This window comes from Sander vitreus, chromosome 3 (genome assembly GCF_031162955.1).
Source record: "Sander vitreus isolate 19-12246 chromosome 3, sanVit1, whole genome shotgun sequence".
Classification (NCBI taxonomy): domain Eukaryota; kingdom Metazoa; phylum Chordata; class Actinopteri; order Perciformes; family Percidae; genus Sander; species Sander vitreus.
Window position 1 is genome coordinate 4,530,596 of NC_135857.1, and position 16,824 is coordinate 4,547,419.

The 16,824-nt window shown below is 42.2% G+C and overlaps 1 protein-coding gene across 6 annotated transcripts in view; it reads left to right on the forward strand.

Annotated features, from left to right (window-relative positions):
* The window catches only part of tenm4 (teneurin transmembrane protein 4), a 143,007-nt gene that overhangs the window by 51,563 nt on the left and 74,620 nt on the right, over positions 1-16,824 (forward strand). For 4 of the 6 annotated variants that reach the window (XM_078243231.1, XM_078243237.1, XM_078243243.1 and 1 more), the window contains 5 exons: positions 4,231-4,359; positions 6,518-6,732; positions 7,871-8,081; positions 14,490-14,591; positions 15,286-15,480. In XM_078243231.1, coding sequence (XP_078099357.1) covers positions 4,231-4,359; positions 6,518-6,732; positions 7,871-8,081; positions 14,490-14,591; positions 15,286-15,480 — 852 coding nt within the window. Of the gene's footprint in view, positions 1-4,230; positions 4,396-5,095; positions 5,102-6,517; positions 6,733-7,870; positions 8,082-14,489; positions 14,592-15,285; positions 15,481-16,824 lie in introns of all 6 variants that reach the window. The other 2 variants (XM_078243223.1, XM_078243215.1) reach the window with 2 other exon arrangements.

Sequence of the window (16,824 nt, forward strand, 5' to 3'; positions counted from 1 at the left end):
CCTACTGTATATGCCTTCCCATTTCGTTTGTATCCTTTATCAGCCATTTCTAACTGGAGGGATACCAGAAGAAATACTCCCCATTGCATCATAAGTGTAAAACGCTTGTTTGATGATATACTAAAAATGAAAGTATCAGTTAAACCTTAAACTGAGCAAAAGCATAAACTCCAGTCAGTTATATAAGGTGTTTTAGCATTGTTTTTTGGAGAAATACAGCATGGCTGCTATGTCTCAGAGCTAGAAACCAGTTAATTTACTACAACAATTTACAAACATACATGGAAATATATCATTTCTCTAATAAAGTTCTTCCCAGCATGGATATTGAAAAGATTAGTTTACACCAGATTTTTAATGGCCCAATTCTGATGGAAGGTAATACGTTAGGCTAAAGCCAGACATCGCCAAAACTTACATTTGGTATCCCATTTAGTCTGTCATATGTTTACCTTTTTTACAATGCTTTGTTTTGAATAAATACAGCATGTCAGTGATTGAATTCTGTGGTGCTAGAATGACGTGTGGCTGTAAAAGTTATTTGCCTCAATGTTATGATCATATCATAATGAGAGTGTGGTGATTTACAGCATAGACTGCCAATGTAAGAGACGTGTAAATGCAGTGAGAAATGAGCAGCTGATGGCTGCCATGTTTAACACCTATTTGAAAGAGATTAATTAACCATATGGTTAAAACATGTTTCAGTCCAAGGTGTAAATGAGACTGCAATCTATGCTGGCTTTTTTTTTCTTTTCTTTTTTTAAATACCTCAAGATAGAAGATGCCTTTTTTAGATGCTCACAGTATTTGATGATTTTGACCAGTAGGATGAGAAGAAATGACTCTACTCATCATAGCTTCCCTTGAAGTGTGCACTAGTTGGAAAGTGTTCTTCAGATCAGAGGATAGAAGCACAGGAATGCTGGCAGATGACCCATAGCAATAAGCTCTGACTTCCTAAGATTGGCTTAGAAGTCTTCTACTACAGTAACTCTGTTCCCTAATTGGCACATGGCATGACCCAACTTCCTGCCAAGAGATAACCGAAAGGAGGGCACAACATGTGCTAAGGACAAAATGGGCGATGCTACGAAGTGCAGTACGCTTGACAGGTCAGTGGCATCGCTGGAACACAGACACAGCTTGTCTCTGCCAGTGGCCATCTCATTAGAAGTAGCTTGTTATTCTGACAACCTGTCTTCACTTTGCAGCCAATTGCAGCAGCCTTCCGAGTGTCATTGCAAAATGTTTGCAAAGTTGGAAAAGCAAGCAAAAAGAAATCAGGAGGTTCTTCACTGCCTTGTGTCCAATGCTCTGCATATCATAGATACCAAGAAGGCATTGAAGTTAATCTTTGGATTTAGGATCCAACTATTCCATCAGAGGCCTCAGGGACGGATGGGATGAAGGATGGGGCTCAAAAAGACGTGATTACTAGGACACTTGGAATGACAGCGTGCTTGGTGACTTGGTGTGTTGGTTCTGCCAGCGACATACAATGACTCTTTTTCCATTTCGCCAGTCAATGTAAAGCTACAAATCAAAAGGAATGTCTTTCTGCAGCTTACAAAATGACAAACAAAGCCATCTGTCTCTTCACTGGTTGTCCTCCACTGACACTTTCAGGCACTTTCACAGGCACTGGACAGACACAGAAAAGATGCTGGTATTGCAGTTGAACTTTCATCATCTTAGGGACAGTTTGTGTTGTGTTTTGCCTGAAAACCACACTGTTTACTACATATCATTTTTTCTCAAATCCATCCAAATATGTCACTAAACACGTGGTACTGTTTGTAGTGTGCATCATTAAAATATTAGGTATATTCTTTGAACGTTTGTTCAGAGTTTTATTAAAAAAAAAAAAAAAAAGGGGGTCCTAATCTTGGGCTTATAGGGATCTAAATAATAAATTCATCAGACACTATGGCTTGGTTCGATCTGCACTCGTCAAGTTTATATTCAGTCCATTTGAAGTTAATAGCTGAGCCTGGACATGTAAACCATTTTGAAGTGGAGAGATTTGATGAAGCAACTTAGGGGCTTCAGTTTGGTATTAATAAAGCACTTTTTTAGACTTTGTTGAACACTGTAGTGTTGAAACATCGGGCTGTTTGCACTATTAAAGGTTGCAGATCAATCAGTGTGCTACAGCCCTTTTTTCATCTGAAATGTGCCACCTCTTTGAGAAGCACCTGATTTACTTTGCAACTCGCTGGAAGATGCACAGAGAAGCACCTTTTTTTTTTAAGTGTTTCCATTAAGAAGTTGCTCAACAATAAGAGCCAGGGATGCAGTGATTTAACGGCCGATACCGATGTTCGGTCGATAAACCGCTGCATCCCTGGCATATTTGCTTTGTTGACTGCCATCGGCCTGACGGGAAATAAGATGACATTCACCGATGGCAGCGGCCGAAGTTTATCTGTTGTGTTGCATCAGTTTTGCGCTGGCTAAAAGTTTTGTTGGTTATATGCGGCCAGCACTCGGACAACAGTCATAGCGTATGCTGCACCTGCAGCTGCTGATTTGGAGAAGAAGCAACTGGCTGGACACGACTCTGGCATGAACCACATGTGGTTTGTTTTTGCATTTGTTTTCAGTGGACGGTTGTTCAGCTCTCCGTCTCACATCTTGGATGGGAAGAGAAATAGACTGAGCTGCAAAAATGCAGAGATGCTTAACTTTGTAAAGACGGACATGCATCTGACTAAGAAGTAGGCTGTGAGGAGCCGGCGATTTTTATCTTTTCATCATTAATATTTGATAGTACTGTATGGGAAGGCTGTTTCTAAGAGGCCGTTTTTCGTTTTTATTAAGAGGCCCACGTTCAGCCCCATGTTCCAGCCTTCTATGGGTTTGTGCTCAATGGAAACACAAGACAGTTGTAGTCTGTGTGGAAAAACTCTGAGTTAGTTTAAGTTCCCTGTGTCTTTCCAGGCGTTTAAGGAATTACAAAATATTTAATTAGCAGACATGAGACTGCAGGAAGTGGAATAGGTGTGTGTGTGTATATGAGTGTGTGTATGTTGCTGATGGCCAAACTAAATATTAAGGACCCCAGTCATTGTGTTCTCACCACACTCTCTAACTTTGTGGGGTGACTGTGACTGCTAAACAACATTATGTTGAACAAAAACACTACATGAGTCCATTTGACATTTTTCATTAAAGGAAATCAACACAAATAGGCAAAACTATGCTTGTGAACCAAAGAAAATACACTTTAGGTGCAATCAAACTCTGAATTCATGGATACAAATATAGGTTGTTCTAATTTATCCTTGTGTTGCAGTGGTACAATAATTAGACCTGTTAAGATAAGACAGGTCTAAGTTTAACTTCTTAGTCTAAGACTAAGTTTGACCTGAGCCACTAACATTAGTTTTTTTCTATGTATCCATGTAATGACAGGTATTTTCTGTGTTGTCTAAACAGTCACTGAAAGGCTCATTGGTGACATAAAGTAGGGTATGCTGTTATAAAATGAAAAAAAAAAAAGGAAAACACATTTGAAGAAAACAACATTGAGAGGACTGGCGAGGTCTTACTCCCAGATCATTTCACTCTTTATAATTGGATTGCGTGGTTATTTACTCGAGGAGCTTAAGAGAACCAACAAACCAATAAAATAGCTATATTGAGTTTCTGGGCCTTTTCTGCTGAATGTTGACTTCCAAGGTGGCTTTTGCCTCGCTAAGCTGATCTTGTCCATTTTCTTATTGGTGATCTGTCATGGTCAGCCCCTCCTCCTCTGCCCTGCGCTCTGCTGCCATTGTTCCAAAGGACAAGTCTTTTGTCGACCTTGTAAAATATCAGCATGTCTCATCCACTGTGTTCACATTGAAACACCCGGGTGTCTCCCTGCTGATGTGTTTTTTTTTCTTCTTTTGTCCCCTAGTTTTGCAAGGGAATGGAAAGGTAATGGGGTTTGGAAAAATGACACAAGGCACTGGGGATGGTCCCTGCCTTGTGTTGGTGTGGTGAGACAGATGTTGTCCTATGAGGTCAGGATAGCATTCATCTTCTGATCTCACTGCTCAGCACTTTGGAAAAAGAAAATGCCATTAACCATTAAACCGTGTATTGTTCTTTGGAATTTACTTCCTGTGACTTTATCTCACAGCTGACACCTTTTGTATGTAATTTAGAGTGTATATGATTTTGCTTTGATGAATTGCAAAAAAGGAAATCAATTCTGAAGTTGTCCTATGTTTAATATTTCAGCCATGCACCTATTTGGATTGAACTGGCACCTGCAACCCATGCAGAGACAGATGTACCAGCTGTCAGAGGACAATACAAGTGGCCTACCTTTTCCTACTGACCTGAGCTTGCCACCACTAGGCAACACAGGCTTGGAAATACCTGACCGCAAGGGAAAAGATGAGAGTAAGTGCAATTTAAGGATTATGCATTAAGGATAATGTATTTTTATTCACTACACATACCTGTTTTTTTTCTCCAACTAACACTTAAGTAAACCTACCTAAAGGCATCTGATATTTTCAGGATGATTTGCGTGACTCTTCATTCATTATCATGAACTGTTGCACCCGCGTCAGAAAAGAACAACATTGCGCAAGGAAAACCAGTTTTTTTTTTTTTTTTCAAATCTTAAAGTTTACAGATGACATTTTATGAGCTCAAGCAAGTTTGTTATTATTTCGTCATCCAGTTTCACATTGTGTTCACTCGTCTCCAAGGCATGCAAAGAGATCTGCATTGTAATCCTATGAAAGTTGTTGTAAGTGGGAACGTGTTATTTGTTCCTAGAGGGAGAAAATGGGGCAGCTGAAGGGACTGAGTATCCAGGGGCTGGAGGGGGATTAGCCACTCTGTCCTCTTCAGAACGGATGTGATCCTTTCATCTCCTAGTCTGGGCTGCCTTTCCTGGCAGCCAAAGAAAGAATGTGCTCACGCCCATGGTACCAACTGCTCGACTCGAGGAAAGTTTGCTCTGTTCCATTCCTCGAACAAATGGGCCCAGATTTAACCATGTGATTTGCCACTGGCAGACTACAATAGGTAGAAGATGGGGTCATTACCATATAGATGAATCCAGGAGTTGTCTTTTTCATTTACCAGACAGCAGAAAGTGTGTTTAGCCAACAACACACATGACTACAGCTGAGCTTAGACCCTGCATGGCCGCCGTTTGCCGATCGGAAATCAATAGCCATGGTTTTCTAAATAAGTCTCATTCTTCACTGCTGTCACCAGAAAACAATGATGAGCTATCTAATGTTTTATCAAGGCGTTGCAGATGTGCACCGTGTTGAAATTCAGACTAGTGTCTCTCTTTTGGAGTCTTGTCTTTTCATCAAAGCATTGTTGTAGTTCAGCTTGCAGAATAACAGCCATTTATTTAACCATGAGGCCCATTATCACTGTTCTCGGCTTATGATTTATTTAAACAGCCTGATGAGTACTCTCCATTAATGTCCTGCATAAATACAAACGCACCCCAACATGTGGGAAATGAGTATGTGTGTTGTCGCATTATGTACAGCCTGGATCTGGGAGAAGGGGAGTGTGTCCTGTCTACTCTGATAAAAAACCCATTGCCACTGATGGACTTTTGAGAACACTGCCATCTGCCGTACCACGTGTAACCTAAAGCCATGTCTGCCACCAAGTCCTGGGGGTAGCTTGTATGGACGTCTGCTTTAGCAGACATCGGTGCAGAAATTAGCTCATCTACATGGGCAAACAGATGTTGGCATTTCCACCGAGTCCAATATAAGGTGTATTATGGAGCATATGGACAGTTTTTGGCAGTGGGTGTGCTAGTACCTGAGCGGCTACTAGCATTGGAGATCCCTCTTTACTATAATTACAATTTTCACTTTATTGCTTTTACTACAATTATAACTGTATTTTATCACAGTATTACAGCAGTTGCATTTTCCGAAGTATTTTTCGTACCATTTTCACTCCATATGTTCAACCAATTTAAATCCTACTTTTTAAAACCTTTCACTTTGATGAGGATTTATTTATTTATTTTATTTATGAAATGGTGTACAGATCATTAAAAAAAACAAAAAACAACTTGCCATGCTTCAGCCAGCAAACTTCATAAAATGTACAAAGTGTGATCCCAAGTTTAATGATGGGATGAGGCTTTAAAATAATCAATGCTACCAGGTATTTAAACATTTCATCATTTCCTTTTAAACAGACTTTTAAATAATGATTTGCCATTTAAGATGAAAAATCAACACAAGTCACTTCAGGATGTAACTAGAATTGTGTTTGAGGACCAGACTGATGTTCAATTGGATTATTCTTAGTTCTGTACTCTACCCCACTGGAATTGGGACTGGAATTGCTGGCAGTGGTCAGAGGGTTCATTCATAATATTTTTTCCTTCCTCTCGCTGTCAGGGATGTGATTGAATATCTGTGATATGGTCAGACTATCATGCTTCGGCAGACTGACTCCCTCTCCCTTCCACGTGCTGGATTAATGGTGTGATCTCTTCGACCGATTTGCTTTGTGTGCAATGCAGGCAAATTGGACAGCTTGTTCCCAGATGACAGCTATATAGATATGGGCGAGATTGACGTGGGGCGCAAGGTCGCGCAGCAGATTCCTCCTGGTATCTTCTGGAGGTCCCAGGTCTTCATTGATCATCCCATGTACCTGAAGTTTAACGTGTCCCTGAGCAAAGATGCCTTAGTGGGAGTCTACGGAAGGAGAGGCCTACCTCCGTCACACACACAGGTGGGGAACATTTGAATGTCTCTGACACTCATTCATTTGTTACTACAGTTAATCTACCGCATTCCATTTATCTATTCTATCTAGTTGTTATGCTTCTGTGTTTTCTGTAACAAATCATGATGTCTTCTTTGCGTAAGACAACAGTAGTTTTTAGTTTACAGTAGTAATAGCACAGTAAATGGGAGGCTGTGTGAAACAAATTACAATCATGCCTGCATGGTATAAGGATTCGACTTCTTTTTCCATTCTTCATTCTGCCACAGAATATACATTGGAATATTGTTTAAAAACATCTGTCTAAACATGTAGGGACGTTTCATTAATACAAGCCAATGCATAAATCTCTCTATTGTATTATGAATCACTTTCTTCCTTGCAGAAAAGGATTTATGGCAAATTTCTTTCAGGTTCAATATCACCAATGAATCACACAGAGATACGGGACTCAGGGGCCAAGAAAGGGAGATCTTTCTTTACACTAATTTCCCATCTATGCGCAGCACAGATACATCATCATATTATTTATCATGTCTGACTGCTTGGTTTACAGAGTTTAGATTTCTGCTCTAAATGTAACTGGAGTTCTACAAATTGCTCATAGCATGATTTTTGTTTGCATTTAGGTCCAACGTAATTTAGTTTCCTGTCAAAAGATCTTGTTTATCTCTTTTCTCTATTTTTGCTTCAAAGGAAATAGTTTAGAGGGAAGTTTTGGTGCTGTGTCTGATAACACATAGTGGCAGATGAGTCAAGAGTCCCTTCCTTATGTAGATCAAAAATGAAATGCTGTCTCATTGGTATTCATTGAGTCACTACTGATATGAAGCAAATCGTTGCAGATGGTATTTGGTAAACACTAACTTACATTCCCCCCCCCAAGTTTCCATTTTCTCCCTTTAATAGTTTTACACAAGGCTTTCATATAAGATATGTGGATTAGGAAATTATCACAGCCCATCCAGCCACGATGTGCCAAGACTTACTCAAGCCCCTCTGGAATGATGAGTTATTCATGCAGCACCAAATGATGCTCCGCTATAAAGAGAGCTGAAAGCACTCAAGTCTCATATGTCACTCTTAATGGCGTGTCTGCGGTCCACCTATCAGTCTTTCTCACTTTCTGTGTGTCTGTCTGCAGTTTGACTTTGTGGAGCTATTGGATGGGCGGCGGCTCCTGGCCCAGGACGTCCATGGTCTGGAGGGCCCTGGGGCTCAGCAGCGGAGCATGGTACTCATCACCACACACGACACAGGCTTTATCCAGTACATGGACTCGGGCATCTGGCACCTGGCCATCTACAACGACGGAAAAGAAACTGAAACTGTCTCCTTCCTCACCACCGCCATAGGTGAGCGCCCTGGGCATGACCTGCTGCTGAAACCTGTAATAGCAATCAACATAATCCCTATAATACCAACCAGCAGAACCCCACAGTAAACAGCCCAGACTTGGGGCATGAGTCAGAGGCACTTTTTTGGCAGATTTCAATAGCCAAGGAAAGTGCAGGTTAATCAAGGTGAAGCTGAATATTACAAAAATCAGGACATCAGTGCTATCCTGCAATGCCCCTGAGTAGGGCATTTAGAGATCATAATATCCTCATTAGCCTGAGTGTCTTCCGAGCGAATCAGGGGTCCAGCTTCTGGGAACCATTTGCATACAATTCAAAGTATGATTGTACCCTCCTGCTAGTGCCATTTTTGATCATGATTTGCTCCAATTTCCATCTACTTTCCATATATCAAAGTAGGCATGATATTTTTCTCTTCTGATTAACTGTGTGTGCCACGCGGCTGTGTTTCAGACATACAGTACGTCCTCTTGGGGAGGTGATTCCGTTTTGTACGCTCCTCTTTGTTCTGCCTAAAGCGCCTTTGATTGGCACTGCTGTATCAAGCAAGGTGTGAGAGGGCCCAAGGTGTCGACTTTCACAGGGATGGCAGCTGAGAGCTGTTCTCACATGCTCTTTAATTAAAAGCTCCTGGGCCAGAGTCCATCTGTGACAGGGGCCGTGCCAGGCAGCAGATCGATAAGAAGCTGTCCTCAACACTAATGTAACACCAAGTGGAGACAGGCAAGAGATGCTCCCCCCGCCCCCCCCCGTTGCGGTGCCAACAACAGCTGTAATTCAATATTTAATATATACGACACAAGGAGGGGGAGTCAGGGCTGCATGTTTACTTTTCCTTTTTTCTTCATGACTGGGTTTGCATGAAGGCCTCCTGTGGTTTGCATCAGAGAAAACACAACTAGATAAGGTGTTCTGTGCAACAGATGGGAATGGGGAGGGGCAGAGTTAGTCAGATCTAAAATTCTGCCTCTGTTTGTTTGTATCAGAGCTGATCTGCCCACAGAAGCTCAGAGGCAGGCAGAGGGGCCCTTTCTAAAATGGGTCACCGGTTAAGTGCCCTTCAGCAGAAATTGAATCTCACCAACTGCCTGGATTGTATTGAGCCGTGGAGGGATAGCGTTGACCTTCAAGTGGAGCAGCCCAGGCATAGAAATATATGCGAGCAATATCTAGAACAGGCGCACTGAGAGACACAAGCAGCATTGTTTATAAGACACTAAAGCTACATCCACACTAATACGTTTTTATTTTTAAAGGCTCTGACACACCAACCAGACGGCCGACCTTCGGCAGAAAAGGCAGTCGGACTGACTGCCTCCCCGAGTTGGTCCAGAAAGTGCCTCGGAACACACCGAAGCGACGCCGACTTGAGCGTACGTTCTGCGCGTGAGCGAGACGTAATACGTCTCCATAACAGCAGGCGGCGCTAATCTGTATTGTCGCCCAAAAAATGAAAACTGGCAGCTGATTGGACGAACGCGTCACGTGGGTCTGGCTGCTCCCGGATTTTACAACCGGGCATAATGGCGGCTTCGTTCGGAATACGATCTCATATTTTACGAAGACAGCTCACCGAAACGTGTTTCTGAAAACATTTTAAGCGAGAAATAGGCCGTGCAGTTGCTGAATCTGTCTTCATTTCAGATCGACAAAGGTCAGTTTAAAAGATTTTCGTCAGATTTTGAGAGGCGTTAGTCAGGCTCATCCCGCTCGTCATTTCCAAGTTAGCGCTCCACCAATCAGATTGGCCATTGAGTCCGACTGCCCGCCTTCCGATTCAACATGTCAAATCGGCCCAAATGAAGGCCGAGGGCTCCTCCGACTGACGACGGCACGGAACACACCGAACAGACTCGAGTCACCGACCTCGCCAGACTGTCTGACGGCCGATAATCGGGTTGGTGTGTCAGCGCCTTTAGACTGCGCGTCCACACTACTCTGGCGTTTCCAAGCCCCAAAAAACAGAGACTTTTGAAACCCCTGGGGTTTGCGTTTTACTCAGTACAGAGAGAAACATAGACCTTTGGAAACAATGAAGCAGACACCCATGATTGGTTCTCATCAGTCACAGCCCCATCACGTGACCCTTTTCCGCAAGAAAATAAACTACATCAGCCTTGACTACCGGTGGTTCCTCCATTCACCTTGATGTCGATGCTAGCAGCTGTTGTGCAGTTAAAGTCTACATTTTATAATGCTACGGCCTACATGCACAAGAGGCAAGCTGTTATTTGAGCGACTCGCGACAATTCCCGTGTCCAGTGGCGTTATTAGCCTTACTGGCACACGCATGCCCAGTGTAAGGGAACAGTCTGTGATATGTGTTTTCAGCCATGTTATTATGGATGGAGATTAGTTGTGAAACAATGCTAAAACGCTCGTGAGGACCGTTATTGTTTTAAAAATGAAACCGTAGTTTAGTATTTTAGTGTTTCTGTCAGTGTCAGTAAGACACCGCGTGTTCCTTACATGTATTAAATGAATGGTTTGCTTGTTGCACATAGCCATGCCATACTACATCTGGGGGGATGGCCAACCCTGTCTTTAATCTGGGCTGCTTCTCATTACTTGGCTGTGGCTCCATGGCAATGTGATATGTGTCCCACTGAATGTGTTGTATCGCAGCCCTCTGGAGCATGAAGCCATTTGTTCCTGCTGCCTGGTGCCAGACATGCTTCAACCCAGACATGGCTTCCTATGCAGGGGAGCAAAGTGAAAGGAATCACAGAGCCAGCACCAATGTCTTACTCCATATCCTGTCCCACTCAATGGCAGACGCTCTCTCTGTACACAACGACCCATCATTCAAAGGTGCTGAGCATCCTCGGAGAGCATGGCAAGGCACTGATTAAACCTGCCTACTGCACGCTACTCTGTCCTCACCGACTGGAGAGACTCACACAATAGTTAGCTCCCCTGATGTGAAAGGGTAATGAATTTCAATGAAGCTCTGCTTGAATCCATGATTTATGCGTTGCCCTATGTCGAGTATGTGGCTAAGAGATATTCATGGCCTTCTCTCCCTGCTCTCAGAGGAAACACAGCCAACAGACATGGGAAGTGCGTAGTCTACTAAAATGTGTCAGCAGCATTCAGAATGGGAGCACTGCAGTTCACGATTGCTCTATTAAATATGTTCAATTTGACCGTTTGCTGTTCACCAAAGAAAAACCCATGATAGGGCGCCCAGATAGCTCAGTTGGTAGAGCGGGCTCCCGTATATAGAGGTTTACTCATCGACGCAGCGGGCCCAGGTTCGACTCTGACCTGCGTCCCTTTGCTGCATGTCATTCCCCCCTTTCTCTCCCCTTTCATGTCTTCTGTTGTCCTATCAAAATAAAGCCTGAAAATGCCCCAAAAATCATCTAAAAAAAAAAAGATTATCGTAGAATGCCTGTCAGAATACATTTATATGTCAGTGGAATGCAGTTTAAGTTGGATCTTGCAGAGCCTTGGTTGGTGGACACTTAATTACAATCCGCTTAGGTTTTTTATTTATTAATTTATTTATTTTGTTGTCCCTATATACGTGAGCTGCAAGACTCACGCCAGGAATCTCTCCTGCATAATTGTACTTCTGGGAGGAATTTCTTATGGACACGCACGCACACACACACACACACACACACACACTCACACGCTCTCTCTCACTCTCTCTGCTGGTTTCAATAGCTTTGAGCAAAAAAGCCCAGCTCTCCTACTGTAGGTACATGTTCATGTTGGAATCCATCAAAACCCAACCAAAATGCTGATTTGCCTCCACCACCCCGGAGGATAGTCTCCTCTGCATCCCCTCACTAACCCTCCATGGCAAATGCAAGCCTGCAGCACAGAAAACATCAGCAGCATGTCTCTGTTCACTCCCTACCCCTCTCTCTCTCTCTCTCTCTCTCTCTCTCTCTCCCCCTCTCTCTCTTTTCACTGTATTTCTGGCTCTCTGCCTCTATCTCTTTCCCCCCTCTCGCTCTGTCTCTTTGTCTTTTCTCTCTGTCTTGCCTTGCATCCTCAGTGCTGATTGACTCTCCAGAGTAAAGGGAAACTGAATCCATGGCTCACATTTCTAGCCCTTTTGCGGAGCACAAGAGATTCTTTGTTCAGTAAGTTTTGCCTCAGAGCTTCTGCTGCCTGAAAGCAATGGACAAGACTGAATATTTTTCAGCACCATTTCAGGCTTAATTTAGTGAGTATCATGTTTCAGAATTTTGCTGCTGTCAAGCGCCTCACTGGTCACTCTTATTTCTAATAAAAGTGTCATTACACAGTAGTAGAAATAATTATTTTGCCTTTTTTTTTATTTAATTAGAGGGATGGATAAAGAAAATGATGGAGAGTGTTGTGCTGAGTGTTTGCATCACACAAAAACGCTGTCAAACACAGAAAGATACAGTAGTAAAGCCACTAATCACCATCAATAGGAGGCAATACAATATGTAAACAACATCATGCTAAATACAGTATAACTTCCATTGGAATTGTATTGGTTTCTTTTTATAGAAACCAATACAATTACTTGTATTTCCATGCAAGTGTTTGTAGAAAAAAGTGGGGGGGGGGGACTTGTTAATTCATTAAGTTTTTTAGCATATGATATTCTAAGTATTCTAAGAGCATGAAAGATAAAGAGGGGACGGAAGGGAAAGCTATGTGTTATGCAGTTTTGGCCATTTCTTCGCTGTTTTCTGGCTTTTTGCTCTATAGAGTTCCACCTACAGCTTCGGAATAGATATTTGGCAGCTCTTATGTTTACTCGTGTCTGACTCCTCTCTCGGTCAGTCTGCCGTTTCCTCTTTCTCTGTTCCTCCAACAATGCTTTCCTAGCTTTCTGCTTCTATTTTGCCGGCTCGGCCATGACGATAGTGTGAAAAACTTCATCGCTACGTTGTTAGCCGGTTCCTTAATGGGCGTATGTGTGATGTTCAGTTAAGGTAAATTAAGCTAAAAAAAACTGCATAGTTCCCCTTTAAGCTTTTCAAATATTTATTGTAATGGCTTAAAAGCAGGTGCACAGAACAAAAAATGTTTAATTTGAATGTTATACTATTCTTGCAGTTCTAGGGGTTGCATAGTCATTTTTTTTTTTTTTTCAAAGACATGCTAAAAGACAAAACAGCATTGTGTCTTTACCTGTGCCTGTTCTGTGCACATGGTGAAGCACCAGTGAGTGTGTGGAAAGTGCTTTTTGATCAGACTGAATGGCTGGGGTCTGGGATAAAATCCCACACTATTTGATTGGAGGCCAACTACATTTAGAAAAGGTGCCAAGATACCTTTTTTATATTTCGTTCAATTTTTATCGTTTTCCTTCAGTTAAAAACATTTTTTTTATACAAAACTGGTGGACAAGTTGTTTTCAAAGACCCGATTGATAATATAATAAAAGAACACATTAAAAAACAGCGTATGTCAATGGCCCACAAAAGGACATATGCTACACACTATAGTTTAGGAAGCGATGCAACAGTGACGTTATGGATGGCTAGCAGAAACAAACCTCCTGGAGCAGAAATGGACAAAGAAAGGGGTCTTTTGAATGGCAAGTTCAGTGTCAAAACCCTTCCAGATGGTTCTCTCCACAAGACTACAAGTTATTTGCATGCAGCAAGCAAGCAAAGTTTATTTATATAGCTACTTTCACAGACACCAGTCACAAAGTGCTGCACCTTCAAAAAATACAACAAAACAAAATAAAATCCAATAGAGTCAAGCAACAAAGCAAAGAGAAAACACCAGACAAAAATGTACGTGTTGTGTATTAATGTCTGTCTGAACAGCTGGGTTTTTAGCTGCTTTTTGAAAGAGTCCCCAGTACTGTTGATGTGACCTGAGTTACCACCGGAGTACTGCACGTCGAGTCTCAAAAACCACTTCAGCATTAAAAACTTGAAAAATATCCCTTTAAAGTACACTTATAAACGGATAAAAAAGGAAACAGGAGCACAAAGCAGTCTGCCTGGCCTGCTCATTGTCTCAACCAATACCTAAAGCAGACTGAAAATCCAACCATTGGCAGTGGTTTTGGCAGTGGGGAAAAACAGGTTCCAGGCTTCAGATCGCCTGGTTTCAGTGTGCCGTCAAAGCATCAAATTAGGTTTGTCAAATGATGCGTGTCACTTGTCGCATCCAGTGCATCCGGAAATTCTGAGAATGTATTGGCTTTGTGAGTTTTGATTGAAGCCCAGGTGATCAGAAGGTGTTTACTCTTTTAGTGAATTCTATCATTCGGGTGAAACATTAGTAACATTCAAACATGCTTTGCAGTGAAATAGAAATGTTGACAGGATTGGAGCCTGTGCTTATTACTGTCATTAGCAAAGGCATAATAATCAAGCCAAAGAAAATGAGTGGGAGGAAAGTTGTTTTTTCAAACCACATTACTCAGAAACGTTCCTGATTGCTGTCTTGCAGATTCCATTGATGACTGTCCCAGTAACTGCTTTGGAAACGGGGACTGTGTTGCTGGAACATGCCACTGCTTTTTAGGATTCAAAGGACCTGACTGTGGGCGAGGTAAGTCACTCCCATAGCATAATAATGTCTTTATTGATCTACATCATTCATACATAGCATTTTAAGGGTGCCGACCGAATTATATTCACTGCGTGACCAGAACAAAGCCATTACAATCTTACAATTACTTTTTATTGTACTTCAGATCTTTCTTATTAAATTAGGCAGCTCTCCTCCAGACGATTCATTTTAACGTCTATCTTTCCTAATGGCGTATTGTGTTGCACGTAAAAGAACTCTTGAATAACTGTATAGAGAAGAGGGCTTTAGATTATAGGGCTGGTATTGAATCATTCTTTCAATTAATGACACCAAGGCTGTATTCATTTTCCACCAAATTAACAACTTTGAGCAGCGTGTTAGAATGATAGCAGTTTGTTTTGGTCGCATCTTTGCACGTGCTGCCATCTGTTATCCATGTGTTGATTGGCACCACATTTTACACTTTTTATTCAACTATTGTGTTGCTATAAGATATGTGTTGTTAGTTTTTGTTAGAATTGGGTCACAGCTGCGCTGGATGCCAAAGTGCAGTAATGTGTGCGGCATGTTGTACACGGGGAAAGGAAACCTTTTAACATTTTGGTCAGAAGTTCATTGTCAGATCGAGGCTTTAGCACACACTTACTATTCTTTGAAGCTATGGTTGGAGGGGTCCATTCAAATGGATGTATGCTGTCTGCTCTTTTTAAAGCTGCCTGTCCAGTGCTATGCAGTGGGAATGGTCAATACCTTAAAGGTCGCTGCATGTGTCACAGCGGCTGGAAGGGCTCCGAGTGTGACATTCCCACCAACCAGTGCATTGACATCACATGCAGTAGCCACGGGACCTGCATCGTGGGAACCTGTATCTGCAACCCAGGCTACAAAGGGGAAAACTGTGAAGAAGGTGATTATTTCATAAGCGACGGTAATGTATCCTAAATGTATAAATTCCTACATAATATGGCTGTTGTAACCACCATCATAGCTTGTTAGTGCTAGACATTTTAATGCAATCCCTGTAATGGGAACGGCTATTAAGTGGGTATGGCTTATTTAACAGTCTATCCAGTAATATAAAGGCAGGACATCCGTTATGAAGATCGTTACAGCCATAACACTTACCAATATGCATCCTAGGTGACTTTTCCTGTATAAATCATGGATATAAGGCATTGCGATAATCGAAACAGTCCATTTACTGCCTGAAATTCAGACACAAAGTCTGATGTTAATCCATTAGGAACTCCACATTCACGATGCTGGATAAGGCTTGACCAGATAAGATTGAAGGAGCCATTGTGTTTGCCAGCTCTTGAAGGTTCTCATTTCAAGATGAAAAATGGCCCTGGGAGTTTGATAAATGGGGGTTTGTGACATCCGTAGGCCCCCATTCTATTTTAGGTGGAGTGTAAGCCATAAGGAGTGGAGGGGGAATGTGGACGAGGGCCCTTTAACATTTTTACCTTTCTTCCGTGCGACCTTCAGCCACAATGATTAATTGCCAGGAGAGAGTTTCTTGTCAGTTAGCCTCTGATCTTTGTGCCTTCTGCCCAAACCATCTGCTAAGAGGCGAGAGATCCTGTTTGTCTTACTATGACGGCCTTTATACCCATTTATGTCATGGTTAAGGGGAGCTGCCATGGCGCAGCCTGCCTCTCTCAGTGGCTAGACATTGCTCCTGCTTGGGGCCCATTTGCCATCTGCGTTTACCATGCAGATATTGTCTGGTAATAAGAATGTTCTTATTTTGATTGTATGCTCCCACAACTCCGGTGCCTTACAAAGTGAGCATTCATTTAATAAGATGTCAAAGGAAGGGATGCTATAGAAGCAGCTATTAGTTTGATATGTGCATACTAATTGAACTGATACACTGTGTACTGTGTACACTGATGCAGTGCACAAAAAAAAAGATGCAGCAGAGGGAAGCCAGGGCAAGGCTTCCTCAGTCACAGCGATCTTCAAACAGTCTTGTAAACTAGTGTTGAGGATGCCTAAAAGAATTTTCCTTACTTTACTCCGTTTTCTCCTTTACATTCTGGTAATGTGGGTTTTGTTTTGCATCATCATGGCTTTCATTTTCGAGAAATATGCTTCTATGAAGGCACCTTCCTTCTTCAGGAGGAATTTCCTTTATGAGTTAATGGGACCGTGCCAGCAGGAGCGTGGGCAGTACTCCTAGTTTGGTACCATAAGCCTCAGTGTGATTTAATTAGTTTGACTGTAAATCTTGTCTCGGGTTTTAGAG